The 23,878-nt window shown below is 37.8% G+C and overlaps 2 protein-coding genes across 2 annotated transcripts in view; both read right to left on the bottom strand.

The window, feature by feature from the left end:
• The window catches only part of LOC107596035 (nuclear receptor coactivator 2), a 105,971-nt gene extending 86,887 nt beyond the window's left edge, over positions 1-19,084 (bottom strand). The window contains exon 1 of the mRNA XM_016286634.1: positions 18,915-19,084. The gene's annotated coding sequence lies outside the window, so the exon portion shown is untranslated. The remainder of the gene's footprint in view (positions 1-18,914) is intronic.
• A 3,315-nt stretch (positions 19,085-22,399) lies between these two features.
• LOC107596048 (translocating chain-associated membrane protein 1-like 1) overlaps positions 22,400-23,878 on the bottom strand; it is a 23,156-nt gene continuing 21,677 nt past the window's right edge. The window contains exon 12 of the mRNA XM_016286654.1: positions 22,400-23,496. Coding sequence (XP_016142140.1) covers positions 23,423-23,496 — 74 coding nt within the window. The 3' untranslated portion in view covers positions 22,400-23,422. The remainder of the gene's footprint in view (positions 23,497-23,878) is intronic.

The raw sequence follows: 23,878 nt of genomic DNA, 5'->3' as shown, positions 1-23,878 counted from the left end.
GACCGCTTCCGCTCCTTCCGGAAAGCAGCGGAAGTAAGCAGTGCTGTTTTATCATACTAGATACATTTGAAAGTTCTGTTATAACGCTACTCTGTGCGGTCGTCACCTGTCTCGTAAAATGCATAGCATATTAAAGCGTCTTTAGTGTTTCCATGTTTTCTACAAAACGAAACCGGAAATCGAGGGGTTATGACGTCATTAGCAGGTGACACAATGACACTATGGACACGGTCCCTAGTTAAAGTTGCTTATTTCTCTGGATTTAAACATTCTTCGAAACATTTGGGATAATGCAAGTACACAAGTCAGCAAAATATATAACACTGTTCTAGTGATTTTTGGATATTTTAATGAAAAAAAACAATATTGTGCCTTTAATGCAGCGTCACTAAATATTGGTCACTAAACAATGCTGATAAGCTTTCTCCTCTAAATTGTCTTGGTTTGTAGACATAAGTTTCTTATCTTAAAAGTCATACGAAATTAGTCTTATCTGCTGAGCCAAAGCCATGAATCTAGCCATAAACATGCTGCTCAGTACCACCAGTCTGGGTGTTAATGTTCCAAAGTTATTGCAGTATTAAGCTGTAAATTCCACAGCATGGTGATTTCACCGAGGTAATCTTGTCTCCCTAAAACAAAACTGAAGCTCTTTCAACACCTCCTTTCAATAATATATTTGTAATCGTGTGCATCCCCTTTTTTGTGTGTTGAATGAGGTAGCTTGTAACCACATTCACACGTGAACCCATGATGAACCTCATGAGCAGTAAAGAGAGAGTCATTTCTTACACATGGGAAACCAGTAAAATTACTTTGGGTCTAAAAGGTGTATCCAAAAAATAAATCAAATCAAAAATTTGTACAAAAGCCACTTTTACGAAAGCAGCTGTAATGAAACACTATGAAAATCCATCCATCAAATAATTATTTTCATTTTCAGTGTGGAAAACCCAACATTAATAGACATCCCATGAGGCAGCATTCTCCACTCAGTTGCTTAGGTACAGTCACAAACCAAAGCAGCGTTGGCCACATCTCAGTGATTTTTGGAAGATTTTAACATGAGTTGAGTAGGACAAAAAAAATTGCTACAAGCATAGAAAACTGAAATTTCTTCCAACAGAAATCTCTTTGCATCCTATGAAATTTATTATAATGCTTATAATGAATATTAGATGGAGGGCTGGACGATATGGACAAAATTTAAATCACGGTATATTTCTTAATTTCGGTCGATACGATATAATTCCGATATCGATATGAACACTATTAAAAAAAAATCCTCATAAAAACTGCCAAGAACACCCACAACAGATGTCTGTACCTAAAAAATTCTGAAAAATGAATTTTCCAAGTCTATGAAACCGCCTCCTATAAAACTATATCATATTTAAGAAAAAAACAACACAAATAAATTACTGTTTACCTTATATCAAATTATAGGCTGACATACACTACCAGTCAAAAGTTTTTGAATAGTAAGATTTTTAATGTTTTTTTAAGAAGTCTCTTCTGCTCACCAAGCCTGCATTTATTTGATCCAAAACACAGCAAAAACAGTAACATTTTGAATATTTTTTTACTATTTAAAATAACCTTTAATAATTTAAAAATTATTCCTGTGATTTCCAAGCTGGATTTTTAGCATCATTACTCCGGTCACATGATCCTTCAGAAATCATTCTAATATTCTGATTTGCTGCTCAAATTTTTTTTATTATTATGTTGAAAACAAATGAGTAGAACTTTTTTCAGGTTTCTTTGATGAATAGAAAGTTCAGAAGAACAGCATTTATCTGAAATAGAAATCTTTTCTAACATTATAATCTTTTTGATCAATTTAAAGCATCCTTGCTAAATAAAAGTATTATAAATAAAATTGCAGCGCTAAATAAAATGTCTAATTTCGTTCCAAAAAAAAAAAAAAGTATATATACATATTCACACACACACTGACTCCAAGCTTTTGAATGGAATGGTGTATAATGTTATAAAAGCTTTTTATTTCAGATAAATGCTGATCTTTGGATCTTTCTATTCATCAAAGAATCCTGAATAAATATATTCTCAACGGTTTTAAATATTGATAATCCACAAATTAGCATATTAGAATGATTTCTGAAGATTTAAAATAACTGAATGTTACCTATTGGAATGATTTCTGAAGGATCATGTGACACTGAAGACTGGAGTAATGATGCTGAAAATTTAGCTATGTATGATCACAGGAATAAATTACATTTTAAAATCTATTCAAATAGAAAGCAATTTTAAATAGTAAAAATATTTCAACATTTTACTGTTTTTGCTGTACTTTGGAGCAAATAAATGCAGCCTTGGTGAGCAGAAGAGAATTCTTGAAAAAAAAAAATCTTACAGTTCACAAACTTTAGACTGGTAGTGTAGACTGATTATTCTTATAGATTGAAACAAGGATAAAGAATACGAAAAGTGCTCTGAGTTGCTGCAGAAAACAAATCGAGCAACAACAAAAACATGTTGCTGGAGACGGACTTATTACTGAAAATGCAAACAATGATTGTCTTCCAGCAGGAGGCGCTTTTAGAGTGATAAAACTAGCGGTTTCTCCGGTAACGGCTGTAATCAAAGCAGCTCCGCTCATGACCGCTACTTTATCAGAGAAAATAAAAATGCCATCGAAACATTTCTGAAGACAGTCGGTTCCCTTCAGAGGTACATTCATATAAAACACCCGCGCCACGTTTTGATTTTGAAACGTGCAGTGCTCATGTTTATTCAGCGAAATCAAACGCCACAAATAAATCAATGTATGGGAAACACTGGTAATGTATATCGAAATATCGGAAATGTGTTTTAAAATCATATCACCGTTATTTAAAAAAATTATATCGTGCTATATGAGCAATATCACTCTCATACTCGAGCGATACCGGCTCTATATCAGCGATTGTGATTAGGCCAGAGGCACGAGGCCACAGGCAATCACAGCCGCTGACATAGAGCCGGTATCGCTCGAGTACGAGAGTGATATTGCGTTTATACAACAGTTCGACGGAACATGTGTGTTATTAAACAAGAAACAACGGAGTGCCTAATAAAACCCTCTTTTGTGCGGAACTACTTCCTTCCGCCACGGATTCAAAGCTCAAGTTGACAGTTAAACATACGTCACTTTTAGAATTCGTATCGAGGGCATGTGCTGCTTCAGTTAGGTTATTAGAGAGAAATAATGAGGTTATAAGAGAGAAACAATGCGGCAAGACGTGCATCCAAATGAGAGACCGCAAAGCTAGACGTTTCTTCTTATATTAACTAACGTACTCTACGATTAGCTCAGTGAATAATAATTTTAAAAAAAACATAAGACCGGCTAGAACAAGCGGAGTGATACAAAATTGTGAAAGGGCGTTCCTGTAGCGATACCAGTACAATATCTCAGGTTCTCAACCAATCAGATTTGAGAACCAGAACGAACTGTTGTATAAATATTGATACTGAATTACTGTCCAGCCCTAATTAGATGCATATTTTTGCATAATCATATGTAACATTTAGTCTAAAATTAAAAAATTAAGCACTAACATTTTTAAAAATTTTGCAAAATAAGTTAGGTATCAAAACTGCATCATGTAGAAAATTAAAAATACATTTTTATTGTTTGGGAAAGCATTGAACAGGGTAAAATAATTGTAAAATAACTTTCAAAGATTAACTTTAAATAAGTGTTATATAGTAAAAAAGTTGTGATCCCTAATATTGATCAATACCAGATATGGAACTGATATATCGTTCATCCCTAATAAAATTATTTCATAGTACAACATTCTCCTAATGAATCAGATGAAAAATGCTAAAATACTATTTTTGAGACATCAAGCCGATCGCTTTCATGAAAGTCCCTCTGTGTGAATGAGTTTTTCTAGAGGTACCCATCCTGACACTCTTTCTGCTCTGCCTCACATATCAATGATCGGTTTCCGTTTAGTGAATGTGTTGTAAGCTCCAATTCCACATCCGATTATCGTTCTCTCTTCTCTCCAGCTGGGAGCCCACGCTTACCCTTTTTGGATATGAGCCATCTCCACAATGGCCAGACTCACTAAGGCGGCTTTGTGTTTTTCTAAATTGTGAGTACTGTAAATCTAACTGCTTTATTTAACATTTCAGTGACTCAGAAGTGGGTGGCGAGACCTATAATACCTAAAGAAAGCTATCCGTTTGCATTCTCATTCATCACAGTGATGTCTGAACTATGTCATTAATGTCTTTTAAGTTGCTGTCATGTGTAATAGTAAATAACCAACATATTTCAATACAGATTGTGCAATTAAATATTTCTTTGTTAGCTTACATCTTAAAAGATAACCACTCAGCATGCTATTCTGGAATAAATTATTAGCATTTATTTTTATGTTTTTGACTCGTTTGCTTATCTGCATATATTTGATAAAATACACAGTAAAACTGTGAAACAATACTTCAATTAAAAATTATTATCTATCCGTTTTCTATTTTAATATACTTAATTGATTCATTCCTGTGATGGCAAAATTGAATTTTCAGCAGCCATTACTCCAGTCTCCATAATCCTTCAGAAATCATTCTAACATGCTGATTTGAAACATATCTAAACATTATTAATGTTGATAAAGAGTTTTTGCTGCTTAATATTTTTTGTGGAAACTGTGATACACTACCATTCAAAAGTTTGGGGTAAGATAAAAAAAAGAATAAGATCAAAGAGATTATAGAAGAGATTGTCAATGAAGAATAGTTATGGAATCTATCAGCAGGGGCCAAGTAGGATCATGCTAACCAGCCAAAACTTGACACCTTGGAAAAGGCCAAGGACCTGATGCTCTGACTTGGAATGTCTTGGAATGAAGAGATGGCTTTTCTGCCCAATTAATTAAACATTCTAAGTTGCCAAAAGGCAAATCCTGCATTACCTGATTAGGAATACTGCTGATTTTCCAAGAGGACACGTAATTGGACAAGACAGGGAAAATGTAAAAGGCTGCAGTGGAAAACTGCCTCTGTGGACACGGCACACACAGCAGACGTCGATCTGCCAGTCAACATCACAACTGTAAAATTGCATTACAGCTTCCGGTGGTCAAATTGTCCAAAATTAGTGTTTTGGCCACTCAAGCTTAAGGCTTTCAAAATAAACCCTAATGTCATGATTACAACTCCAGGCTTAAGAATATTTCCTTTAACCCTAAAACACGACACAATGCAATGCATAATTAAAAATACAGATCCGTGTATAAAATCACATCTGTGAAAAATGAATACGGACAATTCATTCATATTAACACATTTTATGGACTTTTCCAGAGTGTACATTAAAATAATTACCAGCTAATTAACCAGAATTAGTACTGTGCATCCCTAAAGTCAAATGTGTTGCGAACAGCAATTAACACCCTAAAATATGCTCAGCATACATTAAATCTACGCAATACTAATCGTTAACTGTTTAAGATGCAAAGATAATCGTTCCCTCTACTGCCTGCATGGTACGTGGGTGTGTATGTGTAATTGTCTCCTCAGGTGTAACATGAGAGGATTTGCTTTGACAACCCACAATTCCAGGTGCCAAAGCCACAGATATCTGTAACAGACCGACACAGACTGATTATAGAGGTTTTAAGGGCTGCTTACAGTCTCTTTCTTTAACCTATGACCAGCAGTTATCTTTAGTGCAGGAGTAAATGAACTTCTTCTGTATACAGACGGCCCAAAGCTAAAAGCAGCCAACGTAACGTAAACTCACCTACATCAGGACCATTACTTTCGTGAATTGTCTACAGAAATGTCCTTCAAGAGAGCCAAAGCTCAATCAGATTGATGACTTTCTGTATTCTTTGCAGAATACAGAAATAGCATCAAGGCACAAAGGTGTGAGCGTTTTGTAACAGACAAATGACAGCCAATGCAATGTATTTTGACGACAGACGAGCTGGCTGGCGAATGAATCAAGCTGCTTAGCAACCTCCAGTGATAGCAGCTGCCAAGTCTTCAGTCTAACGCCGGAGCGATCTTGCTTGAAGAGAGAATTATGATTAACTTTACTGCTTCTGATACGCTAATTAGAAGGAGCAATTGATTCAGTTAAGGGCGTTTACTAATAAGAACACCAAGAATTGGTTTAAACATAAAACCATTTTGTCGTTTACTGCCACCGGCGATGAATTAGAGGGCCGATCAAGGAGAAGAAAATGAAAGAGCACAACTCAATTGTCCAGAGTAGGATATCAACTGCTAACACTGTAATGAACAGTCTTGATCAAGCATAGTCTTGGTGTTTTTGTCCCGAGTCGTTTTGCTGTCGATGACTTGTCTTTTGCAAGCCATGCACGGACATTGGCTTGCACTTTCCGGGCCGTGCGGACAGCCGTGTCAGGCCTTTAGCAAGCGATGCATTTTGTCTGTTTTTTGTAAAGATGAGTTCTTCTGCTAGTGCTGCATTTTTGTTTTGCAAGCGGAAGCTGTATCTTTGCCACCATGTTCATTCCTGCATGCTGTAGGCAAGCATCCACAAAAGTCTTTTCCCCCCTGAATTCCTGCATGAAAGAGCAATTAGATCTGTGGCCCAGTTTGCGGAGCTGGCCGATAGATAGTAGACCCAGTCCATTTTACAGCAGGAAAGGCTCTGCGGGAGAAAGAGGCCTATGCCATCTGGAGAATCTGCTGGAAGCTTCTTTCAACAAAGAAAAACGCAACCTGAGGGCGTTTGTATACGAGAGAACTACGGTTCTTTCATCATCTGTGGTTCAGAGCTGGAACCGAAAGAACGGCAAGCGTTTATTGAGGTATCTGTCAGCAGTTGATGACCATTTGAGTCGTCATTCAATGACAGGTCTTTGAAGAATCCAAAATAATCCAAACTGTTCAAGCGGAGTCAGTTTCACGCGGATGCAGGATAGATAAACAAAATCAGTCTTTATCTCCTTTCAATTAGGAGATGTTTAGACGAAGCAGACTGAAGCTTATCAGTGCTTAATAATGAGTAATCATTATGAAGAACTGCAGAACAAACAATACGGATGAGAAATGAAATCTGGTTGCAAATTAATTCTCTGTTTGAAAGCTGATTGTTAACAGAAAATAAGATGATTGTCATGACTAGAGGTGGACAAAGTACTGGCTAAATGAAAATGTTAATGCAAGTTTGTCTAAATTGAATGGATTGAGACAAAAAAAAATCCTGTGTCTCATTTGAGTTGCAAGCAAAACCAAACATATTCTGATTCACGTTCAAATGACTCTTTTGAACCAGTTCTTTGCTCAGTTGTTCAAAAAAAGACTCCAATGTCTGAATCAGTCTGGCAAACCCCTTTCCTCAATGAACTCACTGAATCTGCCAAAGCAGTAACTGTGCAATAGAAAGGCTTTAGAGCCAAATAAAATGAGAGAAGCCTAATTGCTTCCACCATGAATAAATGTATTCTTAAAAGTACCATTTTATCTTTGTATAAAGCTGTTTCATTGCAATGGCTGTAAACAAAATCATCAAAATTGAGAGGGCCTCCATTACTTTGGAAATGAGAAGTTTGGAAACAAAATTTTTTAAACTAATTTAACATTTAAACATGTTTCCATGAAATATTAATATACACTACACTACCATTCAAAAGTTTGGGGTAAGTCAATTTTTCACATATTCAGCAAGGATGCATTAAATTGATCAATTTATAAAGACATTTATAAAGTTACAAAAGATTTTCATTTAGAACAAAAGCTGTTTTTTTGAACATTCCATCCAACTAATGTTTTTTTTAAAAATCTTTTTATCACAGGAATAAATTACATTTTAAAGGAGACATATTATGCCCCTTTTTACAATATGTAATATAAGTCTCTGGTGTCCCCAGAATGTGTCTGTGAAGTTTCAGCTCAAAATACCCCACAGATCATTTATGATATCATTTTGAAAATGCCTATTTTGAGTGGAAGCAGAAACACACTGTTTTTGTGCATGTCTCTTTAAATGCAAATGAGCTGCTGCTCTCCGCCCCCTTTTCCAGAATAGAGCTGCGCCATCACAGCTTGTACCTGCTAAAAAACATCTGTTTTTGGTTCTGATTATCATGTTTATCATGCTGAAATCATGTGTTTTAAACCATATTAGTTTAAACTTCTGATTAGGGATGTTCATTTCAGTTATTTTTCCTAACCGACAACCGACGCTCGTTAACCGATTGTTAACCGTTACCCGACAAGATGAATTTAAATTAGAACTGAATTAAATTAGAAAGGATAAGTGTCTGTGACCCGTTAAAAATACTAACATTTGTTTCCCGGGGATTCATTTTACATGCGCAAAAATCAGCAAACAACAGAACATGAGGATTCACATGGCCATATCACATCACGCACCTGCCGCGCTTCTGCCAGCGGAGAAAAACATAATAAAGCTAGGCTATATATATATATATAACATTAAGTGCTGATTATAGCACTTAAAAGCTGGAAAAGTCAGATTTTCATGATATGTCACCTTTAAAATATAAATTTTAAAGTAATAATATTTCACAATAGTACTGTTTTTATTGTAATTTTGATCAAATAAATGCAGACTTGGTCAGCAGAAGAACAAAAACTATATTATAACATTAAAAAGTATTACGGCCTTAAACTTTTTAATGGTAGTATATATTGTGATTTGGTAGTGTACATTTTTGCTTGTATTACCCACTTCTGGTCATGACAATAGCTCTGATGCTTAGTTTAAATATTCTGTTATGCATAACACAAGACAGACATTTTATAACAGTTTACAGAACCATCATGAAATTTCTTTTGTTTGGAGTTTTTTTTTTTACATATATAAAAAAAAAACAATACGAATAAGAACCGGAATCTGTGGTCAAGTTCAGTTTAAGGTCTCTGACGGTGAACAGGAAGCAATCTTGAAGTGCTTAAAATCTGTGTAGGGGTCTCTGTGGTCTTTTTACACAGTACAGTCATGTGTAGTTGGCCACCGCTTGACCCGACATTACAATGCGGACAGGAAAGCCTCACATACATCTCTTTAATGAAGCGAAAGTGAAGCCGCACCACGTCTCTTGGCAGCGTTAACCTCAAGCTCAACTTGTGGCCACCCTAGCTTAACCTGCTCTGTGATCATTGTTTCCTTCCTTCGACTTGGCATTTCTTAAAGTAGGGCCCCCCACCACTCTAACAGTAGCTTTCTGAACTGGTGCCAGGCCACACTCGATGCCATGGATTACACTCTGGGTCTGCTGCCAGGCGCACGCTGGGCTCCAGCATGCAGAGACCTCCAGACAGTGGTGAAAAGAACACCATCCTCTCCACATAGCTGCAGTCATGCACTCGGAGCGCGCTGATATCTTCTAGCGACACGGGGACCTTGAGATTCGCTTCACTGAGGGTGCTGGCAAGAAGGTGCTGATCTTTTCGCTAACTTTCATTTGTCAGGTTCATTATCTGGGTTAAGAGCACCCAGCAGTGCTTAACCAGTCAGACCGGGTGATAACATGGAAAACCCAGCTGCATTCCATCACAGAGATCTCAGCGATACCATGCTGAGCATCTATGTAGTGATTCAAAGTGGCTGAACTACTTATGGGTAGCCTTCACATGATAGATTTATGTTCTTGTGGCAAAAGACCCTTCCTTCTGAAATAAACAGAAACTGACTGGGTCACAATTCACTGGTGAACAACTGAAGCAACTAGTGAATTAAGTCTAGAATTGTTGTGCTCAACTCAATTTCTACAGAACTAACTCCCCTTCCCTAAATAACCTTCCCTTGTGCCTCCTTTTCATTAAAATATATAAATAAATAAAAATTGTTACAGTAGCTGTGTTTACATGCTCCCAAATAATCTGTTTATAATCAGATTGATTGATGGTTCTGTCAAACTGAAAAGCCTTCATGAAAACACCTCAATCGATTCGAATGAGCTCAATCTGAAGAAATTTCAATGTGAACACATGTAATGATTATGTAAATGAATGTGTGTATTGAATTTGAACATTTAGGGTTCATATAAACAAAACTTTCAGAATCTGAAATTGGACTGGATTCATTTCAACTGACAAATAGTTGTGCATGTAAAGTGAGGCACTTACAATGGAAGCGAATGGATTTGTAAACAATTTGTAAATGTTAAAATATTCACTGTTTAAAGTATAGCCACAAGATGTAAACGATATGTGCGTTAACATGATTTTAGAGTGAAAAAAACTGCTTACTAACTTTTACTGTAAAGTTATATACAATTTTACAACTTGTTGCCAATTAAGGCAGAGCAAATCCACAAACACTAAAACGACTGTAGAAATTATTTAAACAGATTTACAGCTCAAACTATGAGCAAGTTTCAACAAAAATAATTAACGTAAGTGCTTTTATGAAATTTAAAAGCTTCACATTTCTCCTTTTACATCCTCCAAAAATGTAGCCCTATACAGACTTCCACTGTAAGTCTCACCATCTTAATTTTTGTTAAAGAAAAAGGGGTGAGTACATTTTTTTGTGCTAACTTTGTGTCATTTGTGCTTATCTCAACCAGGAATATTCCTTCAGCTTTGGTACATTTGCTCTTTGTGGGGCTTACATGACCTCAATTATCTTAGCAGTGAGCCAGTTTGTGCAAGGCCACCTTCACAGTAAATATCTGTGGCAATAACATAATGTCACCAGCCAAAGTCAAATCAATACGTATTTGAGTGGAGAAAGAGTCTCGCTTGTAAGTGCAGAGCGACGTATTCAGTGTCCGGATCAGTATCACTCCTTCTGCCTGCCCTTAAAACCTTTCTTCGATTAAAAAGGAAATGTAATTACAGCTAGCGAAGTGCTTCTCAATCCATTCCTACAGCTCATACAACTACACATTTTTGGCTTATTTTAATACATAAAAACTCAAGCTGGTAAACACCTTACTACTTCTGCAGTTCATTTCTTCTGTTCAGTCTTGAGTCAGACGCGGGTAAAAGCATGAACACACTGGAGAGCTGCTTTATAGTAGAAATCGAAGTTGTAATTCTAATAGGGATGTAATGATTCACTCAACTCACAATTCGTTTCGATTCACAATTTGGATTTCACGATTCGATTCACAATTTCTTTTAACAAAATTAGATTTAAGACAAATTATAAATTAAATGCGTCCTTTTATTATTGCTTGGACAAAATGCTGCACATTTCTTTGTGAAATTGAAAGAACACTATAATAATATACTAATATAGCACTTGCATATTATTGCTCGTTTGTTGGTTTTGATTGCTTCTATTGTCCTCATTTGTAAGCCGCTTTGGATAAAACCGTCTGCTAAATATCAAAATTTAAATATAATGTAAAATGTAAATAACAAAACTAAACTGAAAATTTAAAACGAGCCCCAAATCAAATAAATAAGTAACACAAATAAATCTCTTCATATAAACAAAATAAGGCTTTGTCTGTGCTCTTTCCATTTAAAATTAAGAGGCAACCACTGCATTTTAATCATGATCCAAACAAAGATGCTGCATACAGGAGCAGTTTTTAATCTAAGATTGTATTATTCCCGAAATTTGAAGCAAAAACAGAATTGTTTGACTTCAGTTTTGTGAAAATATACATAAAAATATCTGCATGAAACAGCGGATGAGCTGAATGAGACGCAGATTCACTCTCTGCGAGCAGGTGGCGCTTAAAGCATTTCCTTGATTTCCGCTTTAAACAAAGCAGCGCTGCACTTTAATATGCATTATACAGAGGCAAGATGAAAAGAAAAAATACCATCTAAACTTTTCTAAAGACAGCAAGTTCCCCTCAGACATGCATTCATATAAACTCCTACACCTAAATGAATCGCGATTTGTTTAGCATCTCAACCGATTTGAATCGTCACATATTTGAATCGATTTTCAACCGGCTCGCGGTTAATCGTTACATCCCTAAATTCTAATACTGTAAAGCTGCTTGTTTTAAAGCAATCTAATGTATAAAGTGCTACATAGGGCTGGGAATCGAGTTCGATACTTTTTAGGCACCGACCGAATTGTCTCGATACCATCGAGTATCGAAAAACTTCTTGTCGTTCGGTACCAAATTTCGATACCTAAGGGGTTAATCTCATCAGCGTCAGTGAGCCAATAAGCCTGCAGCACTAGCCGGTGTGTTCGACTAGACGGCGCGGCGCAGATCGATTATCCGCGAGAGATTCGAAAGCGCACAGTGTACATGTAGCGTAACAGATGTGTAAACTGAAGACTATTTGAGCTTTTATTAAAACTATTTTGCACTGATTTATTGTGTTGGTTACATTTTGTTCCTTTGTGCAGTGGCTCAGGAGATGAGTCTTTGAGTTTGTATAAACATCAACAAGCCGAAAAATAAAACCAAAGTTTTTTTTTAGATAATGTAATCTTGTTAAAATTGATTTCATAAAATTGGTATCGAAAAAAGTATCGTTCAGGAACCGGTATCGAAGTCAAGGTATCGTATCGATATCGAAAAACGTTGAACGATACCCAGCCCTAGTGCTACATGAATAAATGTGACGTGACTGGAATTGCAGAGCTGCTGCAAACATCCACATCGCTATGATCAGATGCTTGCTTAACTGCTGTTTTCTCAACACTGTCAAGTTTGTTGTGTGTTTATTTAGTTAGAGACATTTTCAATATTAGGATGAACTACATTTTAAAGTACTCTGTGAGCTATCTAGACTAAACCGATGTGCAACTGAGAGACAGCACATTTTGAACAGTCTGAGAGCCATCATGGACACACACAGCAAGCTCATTAGGCAGAAGTGGGGAGTTGAGAGAGATGTGTGTAGCAATCCTGGGTCAGAATCTGTGCAAGGACAGTATGTCTGTGAGAGAAAGCGGTGAGTGGAATGAACCCAGCCATTATAACTCAGCTCATCCGTCACTGTGAGGCCTCAGGCCCGTCTACCCGCTGTTACCCTGGCAACACGCTCCTAAACTTACATTCAGTATTGTTTCAGGATTACAAGTATTTTTGTTTTGCTTTAAATGTGAGGCATGTGAAGAAGTACAAACAGTACAAAATGCTTTAGGCAAGCAAAAAAGATTATACAAAAATAAAAAAGGTATTAGAGCTAGAAATTTTATTTTAAAACAATTCTAATAAATAAATAAATACAAATAACTGAAACATGAAAAAACAATGAACCGTTGATTAGCATATAATGAAATTAATGTGATTAAATGTAAGGCATGTAGAAAAGAAAAAATGTTTTACGCAAAAAACAACAACAACAAAAAAAAATCAAACAATGGTATCAAGGCTGTAAATTTAAAACAATTAATTCTAAAAATAAAAATAAAACATGGAAAAAATGCAATTAATTTGCATATAATGGAATCAATTTGATTAAATTGGATGCATTAGGGCTGTAAATTTAATTTTTTAATAATTCTTTAAAAAAAAAGCTAATCGATTGACAGTCCTACTAACATTATACAGAGCTATTTCCAACTTAAGTCACTGCTCATTAGTTCACTACAGCTTTTTTGACAAACTCTAGCTGAAGCTTTGTAAATATCATTCCTGAGAAAGGCACATTACTGTTGAATGTGAGCAGCAATGTCATTTAGGCAGACCTGGTTTCCTCCCTGCCCTTTGCTCCCAGTGTAATTTGAGACAAGACTGAAAAAAGGACCCGTGCTCACAGAACTGAATGAAAGGTAGAGAGAGAGCAGGCATGTTCACATTCAGATGCAGTCTAACCTAATCAAGCCGGACAAGGTCATCATTTTCCAGCGCTACTGTGTCATGGTAAAACACTCACCAAGTTACGCACTTAAAAATTAGGGTCTTATGTTTGTATCTTTGTGATTTTGTTCAGCCAATGATATTAGTGCTCGTGTATCTCTGCATGTCAATCTGATGCCATTTGACACTGATTTGATTTGATAGTGGCTCATATGATCATCCCTCTAACTGACAGACTGCATCTTGTCACTGTGGCGTGAAAATCAAACAGCCTCGTGACAAATTTCTGTTCCTTTCAACCTTCTGCTGAGCATGCGTGGCGGCCGTCCTGCCCAGCTGAAGGCCTGCGACTGTGGCAAATGCACTATGCAGGAAGATCAAAGTTCAACAATCATCCTGCGATTCACTGTGGTGGAATACCTCAATCAATAGAGTGAGTCAAAGGTCAGCTGATCCAGGGTGAAATCATGGTTCTGGTCTGGACTGCTGGATGGCTGCATGTGAACTAACACTCCTCTTTTCACCCCACTGCTGGTAGCCGGGAGGTCATGTGACCACGGCATCCACTGGTAGATATGCCATATTTAGATTGCCACACGTGAACGCCGTTAAGCCAGAGACCTAGACAGCATCGGTGTACACGCATATTCGCTCGTGAGTGCTGCCGGTATATCGGCACACCCACACACTGCAGTTTTTATGGGAATACATCTTACCACCTCATCACATTTTGACAGTCTTGGCTGACTGAAAACATTCCCTAAATAATCCGGCTATTACTACAGAATACAGGAAAGCTTTTACTACAAAAGGAAGTACATGCTTTCTGATGAAAATCAGGTAACTGATACTAGAAATGTATCAGTATAACAGAATTTTTGAAAGGCCACACTGCGAGCATTTGACATTTTAATTGGTAAACAAAAAAAAATACTGAGCTCTGAAATTACAAGTAAATTTCATAAATAATTACAAAGAAATGGCAAGTAACACATTGAATTAAACGTGAAATCTAGAAGTAGAACTCTGAAATATTTTTCTTGTAAAACGTACTCCAATAAACTTTGAAATGTTTTTTTTAACTTTTTACATTGCAGTTATTTTATATACATTTGTAGTGTTTAATATTTTGAATTAGCTTTTATTTAAAAATTTTACGTTTTCATTCAAATCTAAAGTTCTAGATGAACTTTTAGTGATTTTGTATGTGGCTTTGTAATTTTTATTATTAATTTGCTTTATTTTTATTTTAGTTTTAAAACTACAACTTTTTTTATTTCAGTTATTTTCCAAGTCAAAATTTCAAATGTGTTTACATTTTTGAAGTCTCAGTCTAAAAAAAAAAAATTGGTGTAGAAACAATGTTTACACAGCAATAAATCAATCACTCAATATTACAGGGTTTTAAGTAACACATTGAATTCTAGGGGTGCTCCGATCAGGATTTTTGAGGCCGATCACCGATCGCAAAAAGCAGTATCTGTTGATACCGGTCACCGATACCATAATCATTTATAACTATTTATAGTGATACTCCAATCAGGACTTTTAGACATTTATTCAGGGCCTGAAATTCATTTTTGAAAATGGGGGGAATTCCCCTCTTAGGTTGACTCTTGTGAGAGCGTCATCAGCTTGAGATCGTTTTTTTTGAGATCTGCCTTTTTAGAGACCGCCGATCAATCATCCCAACGTGATTATCGGCTGATAGTGATCGGTAGCCGATCAATCGAAGCACCCCTACTGAATAAATTTTGGTTTGACTGTATCTATTTGATAAATGAAGTTAACCAACTAACATTATACATACTCTTTTTGTTTTTGTACCCAATATTTAAAAAAATTTACAAATGCAATAAAAATATCGGTATCGGCAAGTACAAAACATAAAAGTATCGGTATCGGGCAAGGACTGGAAAAAGTGGTATCGGTGCATCCCTAGTTTTAACCATAACAACACTAGTGGTTTGCTTGCATTTACATGAAACTATAAAACAATACTCTGCATTGTTCACAAATCAAACTAATTAAAGCAGTGGCCATATTACTCTTATGTTGGGCTGTGGGAGCATTTGTTCACCACAGAAGCCCTATGTTGGAATGTGTCAGCATGATGTAAGAGGTGGGTAACAAAGCTAGCATGAACTGAACTACTGGTCCAACAGGCTGAGTCGCACTACTGCAACCCTCCAGCAGCACTGATGCAAATCTGAGGTGAACACCAGCTTTCAGTGTACAGGCTCCAAGCTTGGCATTCAAGCACATAATTTCTTATAAACCACCAATGGAGTAAACCGATAGGGTTTGGGAGCTGAGAACCTGTTCTTATACGGAAACGGGTTCAAACAGAACTGTCATGACATTCGATTCAGTAAAGAGAACATTGTAAATATTCATACTAAACACTACAATACTCCTGCAGTGTTTCATTTACTATATAGTTGCACCGCAACACTGCTACTGAATTGCAAACATACAGCAACCATCGTAATCCGATTCCCAATCGAATCCCTCTTATGGACCAATGCTTTACAGTGAATCAAAACTTCAGAATGAATCAGTAAGCTGACTCTCTTACTGAATCACAAGTGTTTTGTCACGTGTTACTCAAAATGAACCAATAATCCTATTAAAAAGCATTTGTAAACACACATTTTGATAGATTGTGTTACAAAAATAAATGTTGTATTTGTTTTTATTTTATTTCTGGCTTGTAACTGTTCAAATCTGAGGGCTGTAAAAGCACACAGTATTCCTTATTTCCAAATATTTCAATATTAGTTGACATTGGTTAATGCATTACATAACATTAAATAACAAATAGCAATAACGTTAACGTTAGTTAACACAAATACAGCTGTCTGTCCATTGTTAGTTCATGTAACCTAACCTCAGGACCACTACATAATATTAACAGATAGAACTTTTGATTTTAATGTTTCAGTAGACTACGTTCCAATTAACATTAACTAAGATAAATACATGCTTTATAATTTTAATTGTTAGTTCATATTAGCCAAAGCAGTTAACTAATGTTAACAAATGGAACTTGTATTGTAAAATGTTATAAAAAAAATCATTAATGGCACCGTTAATAAACTGGAATCCTTAGAGCAGTGGTCACCAACCTTTTTAGGCCCAAGATCCCTGACCTCGGCCTTTATGAAAGACAAGATCTACCTATTGAAGGCTTGATAGAAAAAGACATCCCATATTGTACTTCAAATTTGAGGCCTTGTACTTAGTATTTCAATTAGTGATGCGCAGATCATAGCTGATTCAGAATTTCTTTTCTTGCTTTATTTTTTTAACTAGTAAATTGTATTCTGATACGGATACTGATTTTTAAGCAAATTTATTTATTGGCTATTTGCTTTATAACAAACAAGCTGGCTTTAAACAAAAATATCTAGCCATTTGAAAATAGAGGCAACCACTGCATTTTAATCACGATCTGCACGGGCAGTTGTTTTTGATTTGATTTAGATTAATTTCAGGATTTAAAACAAAAACAGAATGGTCTGACTTTAGGTGTTATTTATTTATTTGCTACATAAAACATCTGCACGAAGCGGTGGCGCCTATGAACAGGGTTGCCAGGTTTTCACAATAAAACTAGTCCAATCACGTTTCGAGAGGGGGCCCCTGTAAAAATCGCATTCCGGGGGTAAAATACACGTTTTTCGGCGGGGATCTTCCAGTAAAATTCACACTCCAGTGACTAAATATCACGTTATTGGGGTCGCTTCAACCCGCGGACATGAACAACAACCCGCGACAACAGTGTTAAAGTAGCCCAATTCCGCGGGAAAACCGCGGACCTGGCAACACTGCTTATGAACCCCCCAGCATTATAGCGTTTCCTTGTTTAACGCTGTAAACAAAGCAGAGTTGCGCTTTATACGGAGAAGAAAATGCCATTGCCATCGAAACTTTCCTCAAGACAGTTCCCTTCAGTGATACATTAATATAACCCCATAAATGTAATGCTTTTTTGTACTTATTTCACAGTTTTTTCGGGATCTACTGGGACAGTGATAAAGATCGACGGGTTGGCGACCACTGCCTCAGAGGAATCAAAATGAAACCCAACCAAATCATTCCCACAATTCGCACTCGCAATAGCCACGTTTTAATGAGAATTAAATAAGACAATGATCTGCGTTTATGAAAGAGAGAGAGAAAAACAACAGAACGTAGACAAACAAATGAAGAAGAAAAAAAACACGTATTGAGACCAAATGTATCTCTTGAGTTAAAATGATCAGTTACGACTTAAACGCTAAGGTGCATTTAAACATGAGCTAGACCCAGTGAACTACCCGGCGGCGTGACGTCACACACCGGAAAACCTCGTCACGGCGGCTACGAGCTGTCGACCAAACTAAAAATCTCCTGCTGGACGACAAAGCCGCCTCTGCTCCATATAGAAGCGCGTGTGAGAATAGCGGAGTTCAGGCAAATCACGAGGTAAATGCTAATTAGCAGCATTCCCAGCCACTGGCGCCCCAACTTTTCCTCTCCTTACACAGGCGAGCTCTAGAAAACCGAACCGTGGCGTGCAGTAGCTGACTCACTAAGCTCAGCCCGCACAGAAACGAAACGCGGTGACTGTCAAATAACAACGCGCGTTTACTTTCGACAGAACGCGCCCGCGAACGACACCGTGTTGCTTTTAGCGGCTGCCTTTAGAACGGTTAACAGTCCAGCTCGCTACAATGTAACACAAGCATTCCAGTGGAACTCCATTCACACGTTACAAATGTAACCGCTATGCCCGCTAAAAGTTAAAATACCACTGAATATCGTTCCACGGATGGACTCGCCTTCCTCGCACAGTCAAATGGAGGCTCGCAGGCTAAAGCTAGCCAGGCAAACGAGAGGGGGGAGCTGGCTAAACTTAATCGCTCAAATGCGAGCAGCGCGGGCGAATCAAGTAAATCTGCGACACAACTGAAATGTTAAAACGGTAACAGCCGTGCGTCCGCTTCAAGGTCGCTCAAAGCGATTTGTTTACACCGCGACAACAGGCAAAACACAACTCTCTAACTCTGCAAAGTGGCCAGGCTGAAATAGCGAGTGTAGCTGGTTTAGCAAGCTAATGCAGGATACCGCCGCCGCGGAACTGTGATTGGATTCTGCAGCCAGTGTGTAAAAAAAATCGCGTTACAAAACCGCCGTTCACCGTCAAACATTCACCATTTGCAACCACGTCGGACTTACAGTGTTTTGTTTCCTCTTAAATCCTGTACGTTACGTCCAGCTCTGACCTTCTGGTTGGTGAAACAGCATTATAGTTAACTGCCGCCGCCATGTTCCTGCTGCCGTATGCCTGACGATGGCTGGCTGCTTGTTTATCTCGCCAGCAAAACCTCCCCCACATACTACGGGCACCAGTATCTACTCGCTTACTCTGGCCTGCATAGCAACCTTGCAGTGAGTAACGGGGCAAAATGATGATACAGCAAACATAAGGACCAGGCTCGCCCGTTGGATGGAGTTTTCTGTGTCTTTGTGTTTTTAAACTGCAAGTAGATGTTTCATAATATTATAGGAGGGAATCAAAACTGCATGCTTGCAAAACAAAATTGGTTATTAAAATAATTTTATTGGTAATTCAAATTGGACTCTCCTATTCTCAGACCCAAACACTACTGAATGTTCTCTTATATTGTCAAGGCCTGAACTTGGTTGAAAGGGTTCTGATGTTGGTGTTTTGTAAAAAAAAGTTTTTATTTGATAAGAAGTGTAGATTAAATGTATATTAAGAATCCTGAAATCACAGCATGCTGGATGTGATTTATGGAGGTCTGGAAAACAGTTTCATGTGGGCCATCTAATGTGATTTCTAATCAAGCTGTTATGACATTGATAATAGAGTGCAGATTGCTTTGGGTTTGGAATAACAACAACACAGGGCTCTCTCTGGCACACTTTTTTCTCCCACGGCACCACTTTAAAGGCGAAAGCTTTCGCAAAGTGCTATGTAAACTGGCTTTTCGACACAGTTTTGATTCCCTCCTATAATATTATGAAACATCTACTTGCAGTTTAAAAACACAAAGACACAGAAAACTCAATCCAACGGGCGAGCCTGGTCCTTATGTTTGCTGTATCATCATTTTGCCCCGTTACTCACTGCAAGGTTGCTATGCAGGCCAGAGTAAGCGAGTAGATACTGGTGCCCGTAGTATGTGGGGGAGGTTTTGCTGGCGAGATAAACAAGCAGCCAGCCATCGTCAGGCATACGGCAGCAGGAACATGGCGGCGGCAGTTAACTATAATGCTGTTTCACCAACCAGAAGGTCAGAGCTGGACGTAACGTACAGGATTTAAGAGGAAACAAAACACTGTAAGTCCGACGTGGTTGCAAATGGTGAATGTTTGACGGTGAACGGCGGTTTTGTAACGCGATTTTTTTTACACACTGGCTGCAGAATCCAATCACAGTTCCGCGGCGGCGGTATCCTGCATTAGCTTGCTAAACCAGCTACACTCGCTATTTCAGCCTGGCCACTTTGCAGAGTTAGAGAGTTGTGTTTTGCCTGTTGTCGCGGTGTAAACAAATCGCTTTGAGCGACCTGGAAGCGGATGCACGGCTGTTACTGTTTTAACATTTCAGTTGTGTCGCTGATTTACTTGATTCGCCCGCGCTGGAACTACAGTAACATCTTCTGATTTCTCTCAACATGGGGACAGGAGAGCTGTCAGTCAATAAATTGGAAAAAAAGTAACTTGCGTTACTTATTTGAAAAAGTAACTCAGATATTCTCTTGTAAATTAAAAAGTAATGCGTTACTTTACCAGTTACTTGAAAAAAAGTAATCCGATTACGTAACTCACGTTACTTGCAATGCGTTACCCCCAACACTGCACATCACTATATGGAATATGTTATTATATATAGCCTAATAATAAAAGCAATATAAATTAATCTTTTGTATTTATTTTATTTATAAGTCAAGACCTATGTCCTCGATTATGAGTCCACGTCTCTAGACGTCATTTAAAGATATAGAACACGTCTCGGGCATTACATCTGTGAAATACAATAGGAAGAAGCCCCTATAAGGGGTTTTCAATAGACAAGTACTCCACCATGTCTCATAACTGTATTGAGTTAGGCTATCAAATACACAAACATTTCTCACTTTTCTCCCAGAATACAAGCCTCAGATGGCCACGAGCTCAGTGACTGTTTGCTCGGGCAGGAAGCCAAAGCTTACCGTGATTACTCAGCAGCAATAAACCCCAAATGTGTCAGGTATCCGATCAAAACCCACACGGCGACAGGTTGATTTCATACATAAAAATACTTCCATGTGAACGCAAGCCAGCGAGCGAGATGAAGTATGGGCGAATCGAAACGAATCCTACAGTTGCAACCCGAGTCGCTCAAAGGTCCACATCGAGTGTAACTTCTCTCAGAGGGAAATCTGCAAACAGTGACTTATGCAATATTCGCTGTTCACACTCTTTCAGATTGGCACGCGCTTGACAACAATTGTGAAACAGCACGGGGTTATCGCAATGAAACGTCCCGACGAAAGAGACTGCGCTATCTGTTCAGGAAAGCATTAATAGATATGCTGTTATTTTGGTTTCATATTTTATACTTTTGCTAATGGAAAATCGCACCCCCCCCCCCCCCCCCAGCCAAAGCTTACCGTGATTACTCAGCAGCAATAAACCCCAAATGTGTCAGGTATCCGATCAAAACCCACACGGCGACAGGTTGATTTCATACATAAAAATACTTCCATGTGAACGCAAGCCAGCGAGCGAGATGAAGTATGGGCGAATCGAAACGAATCCTACAGTTGCAACCCGAGTCGCTCAAAGGTCCACATCGAGTGTAACTTCTCTCAGAGGGAAATCTGCAAACAGTGACTTATGCAATATTCGCTGTTCACACTCTTTCAGATTGGCACGCGCTTGACAACAATTGTGAAACAGCACGGGGTTATCGCAATGAAACGTCCCGACGAAAGAGACTGCGCTATCTGTTCAGGAAAGCATTAATAGATATGCTGTTATTTTGGTTTCATATTTTATACTTTTGCTAATGGAAAATCGCCCCCCCCCCCCCCAGCATCCACGCAGAGTGATTTGCAAAGCCAATAAATATCACTGTGCTTAAGAAAAATCTTGGCGAACAGCGCCACTACATGATCAACACCAACATTTGAAAGAGAATGACCTCTTGCAGCAAAATGAAATAAAACCACGTTTTCAGCATGCCTTTTTTACTGCATTTCATTTGAGAATTACGTATTAAGTTATTAAATAACTTTTATATAAAACAAAATTTGTTGTAATATTAGGCTTATATACAAAAAAAAAAACACGTTTTTTTTCCTATGCCATAAGGAGGCTCGAACAATTGTTGCTATGGTTACTTCCAATCCTCACGAGAAAGCGACTACTGTTCACGAGTGTTATTTATTTGGCACTTTCTGACCAACTCGGACTCGAAATTTACTGGTAACTGAAAAGCTGTTTGTTTGTTTTGAGCGGTTCAAGCCCTTCAAACCCATGCCATTTGAACCATGTCTTTAAATTAACGAATTTATACAAAAAAAAAATCCTTTTGAGCGTCGTTTTCTAAAATGTAATAAAAACAAATACAGACTCACTCATAGCCAATGCAGTGAAATGGGGCAATTACTGTGAAAATAACATTTTTATTAATGTATTCACTGGTTGTCTTCTCATTGGTTGTACTTGAGTAAAAGAAATGTGAGATAACAATGCTTTTTTTATTGAACTTAATTCTCTATGGACTCTATGGTTCTTAAACTAAAACCATCTATGAAAATTATGATATCGGAGATCTTTTCCTTAGATCCTGATCAGTCTCACTGGAATGACACTTGTGATTTGACATTTTCATGTGTTATCAACACCATACAGCAAAGTCGGATTTGAAAAGTTCAAGAATAAAAGGTATAATCTTTTGACAAATCAAAAGCGCACAGTTTTTCTTCATTTTGTTCATCATCCTTTGCTAAATTAACAATTTGTGGAGCATTATACTTTTTCCTTACCATGACCAATTACACAGTACAGTGCAACAAACGAAATGCTTTTAAAAAAAGGCATCAAATTAACATTTTTGCTTTTGTTTTTTTCTGAAAAAAAAATGTGACAACACGTTTATACAACAACACAAATGAAAAGACATTAGACATGGTTCCAAATGCATAGGATAGAATCAACAAAAACTGTGAGCCTTCAGAGAACTTTAAATACAACCCTGATTTCAAACTCAAGTTAAAATACTGAATTAGTCCTCTCTGATCTGTCAAAACGATGTATGGTTAGGCACTTGTAAAAATAAGTTACATTTTCCCCACAGCTTTCATGTTTTATTTGTAGGTATGACTGGATCATAGATTTGGATTTGAAATGCAGCATTCAGCAAATAAAGCAAAGAGCATATGGACCTTCAGAATAAGGAAACAAATGTAGAGGAGAATAAAAAGAACCCCTCCAAAATCCCCCAAAGCCACTTTTCCTTAAGCCCTTCTTGCAAAGAGACATAATAGTTGGATGGCTTCATGAAATACAGCATTCAGCATCCTACAGGATCAAGGAGCAGGATGACATGTTGCAAGTTTTTTTTTCTTCCAGATAAACAAGAGGGGAAAGGGGAAAAAGGCTACAGACAAACTGCGGGACGGAGAGAAATGATCAGGCTGAATGATTTAGTCAGGACAGAAGTTGGGACTTTATGATGACTTCTCCTTCCTCGCTCTGGGAGAATCTGCTCCACTGGCACCAACAGATCCATTCACACCATTGGCTGTGAAAATACAAATAAGAAGATGCTTGATGTAAGTGATTAGCAGTTCATTTTGTATTCTAGATACCTGAAGTGCTGTTACTACCGGTCAAAGGTTTGGAATAATCAGGCCCTTTCTAACGGAGCATGCTGCACAACTTCTTGTCCAGGCCCTTGTCATCTCTAGGCTGGACTACTGCAATGCTCTTCTGGCTGGACTCCCATCAAGCACAATCAAACCTCTACAAATGATTCAGAATGCAGCGGCACGACTGGTCTTCAACGAGCCCAAAAGAGCCCATGTTACACCTCTCTTCATCTCCTTGCACTGGCTACCGGTTGCGGCCCGAATCAAGTTCAAGACATTGATGCTTGCATATAGAACAGCCACAGGCTCAGCACC

The sequence above is a fragment of the Sinocyclocheilus grahami genome, unplaced genomic scaffold (assembly GCF_001515645.1).
Source record: "Sinocyclocheilus grahami isolate Dianchi unplaced genomic scaffold, SAMN03320097.WGS_v1.1 scaffold213.1, whole genome shotgun sequence".
Lineage (NCBI taxonomy): Eukaryota > Metazoa > Chordata > Actinopteri > Cypriniformes > Cyprinidae > Sinocyclocheilus > Sinocyclocheilus grahami.
Note: the sequence above shows the minus strand (reverse complement) of the source record. Positions and strands in the feature narration are given on the sequence as shown.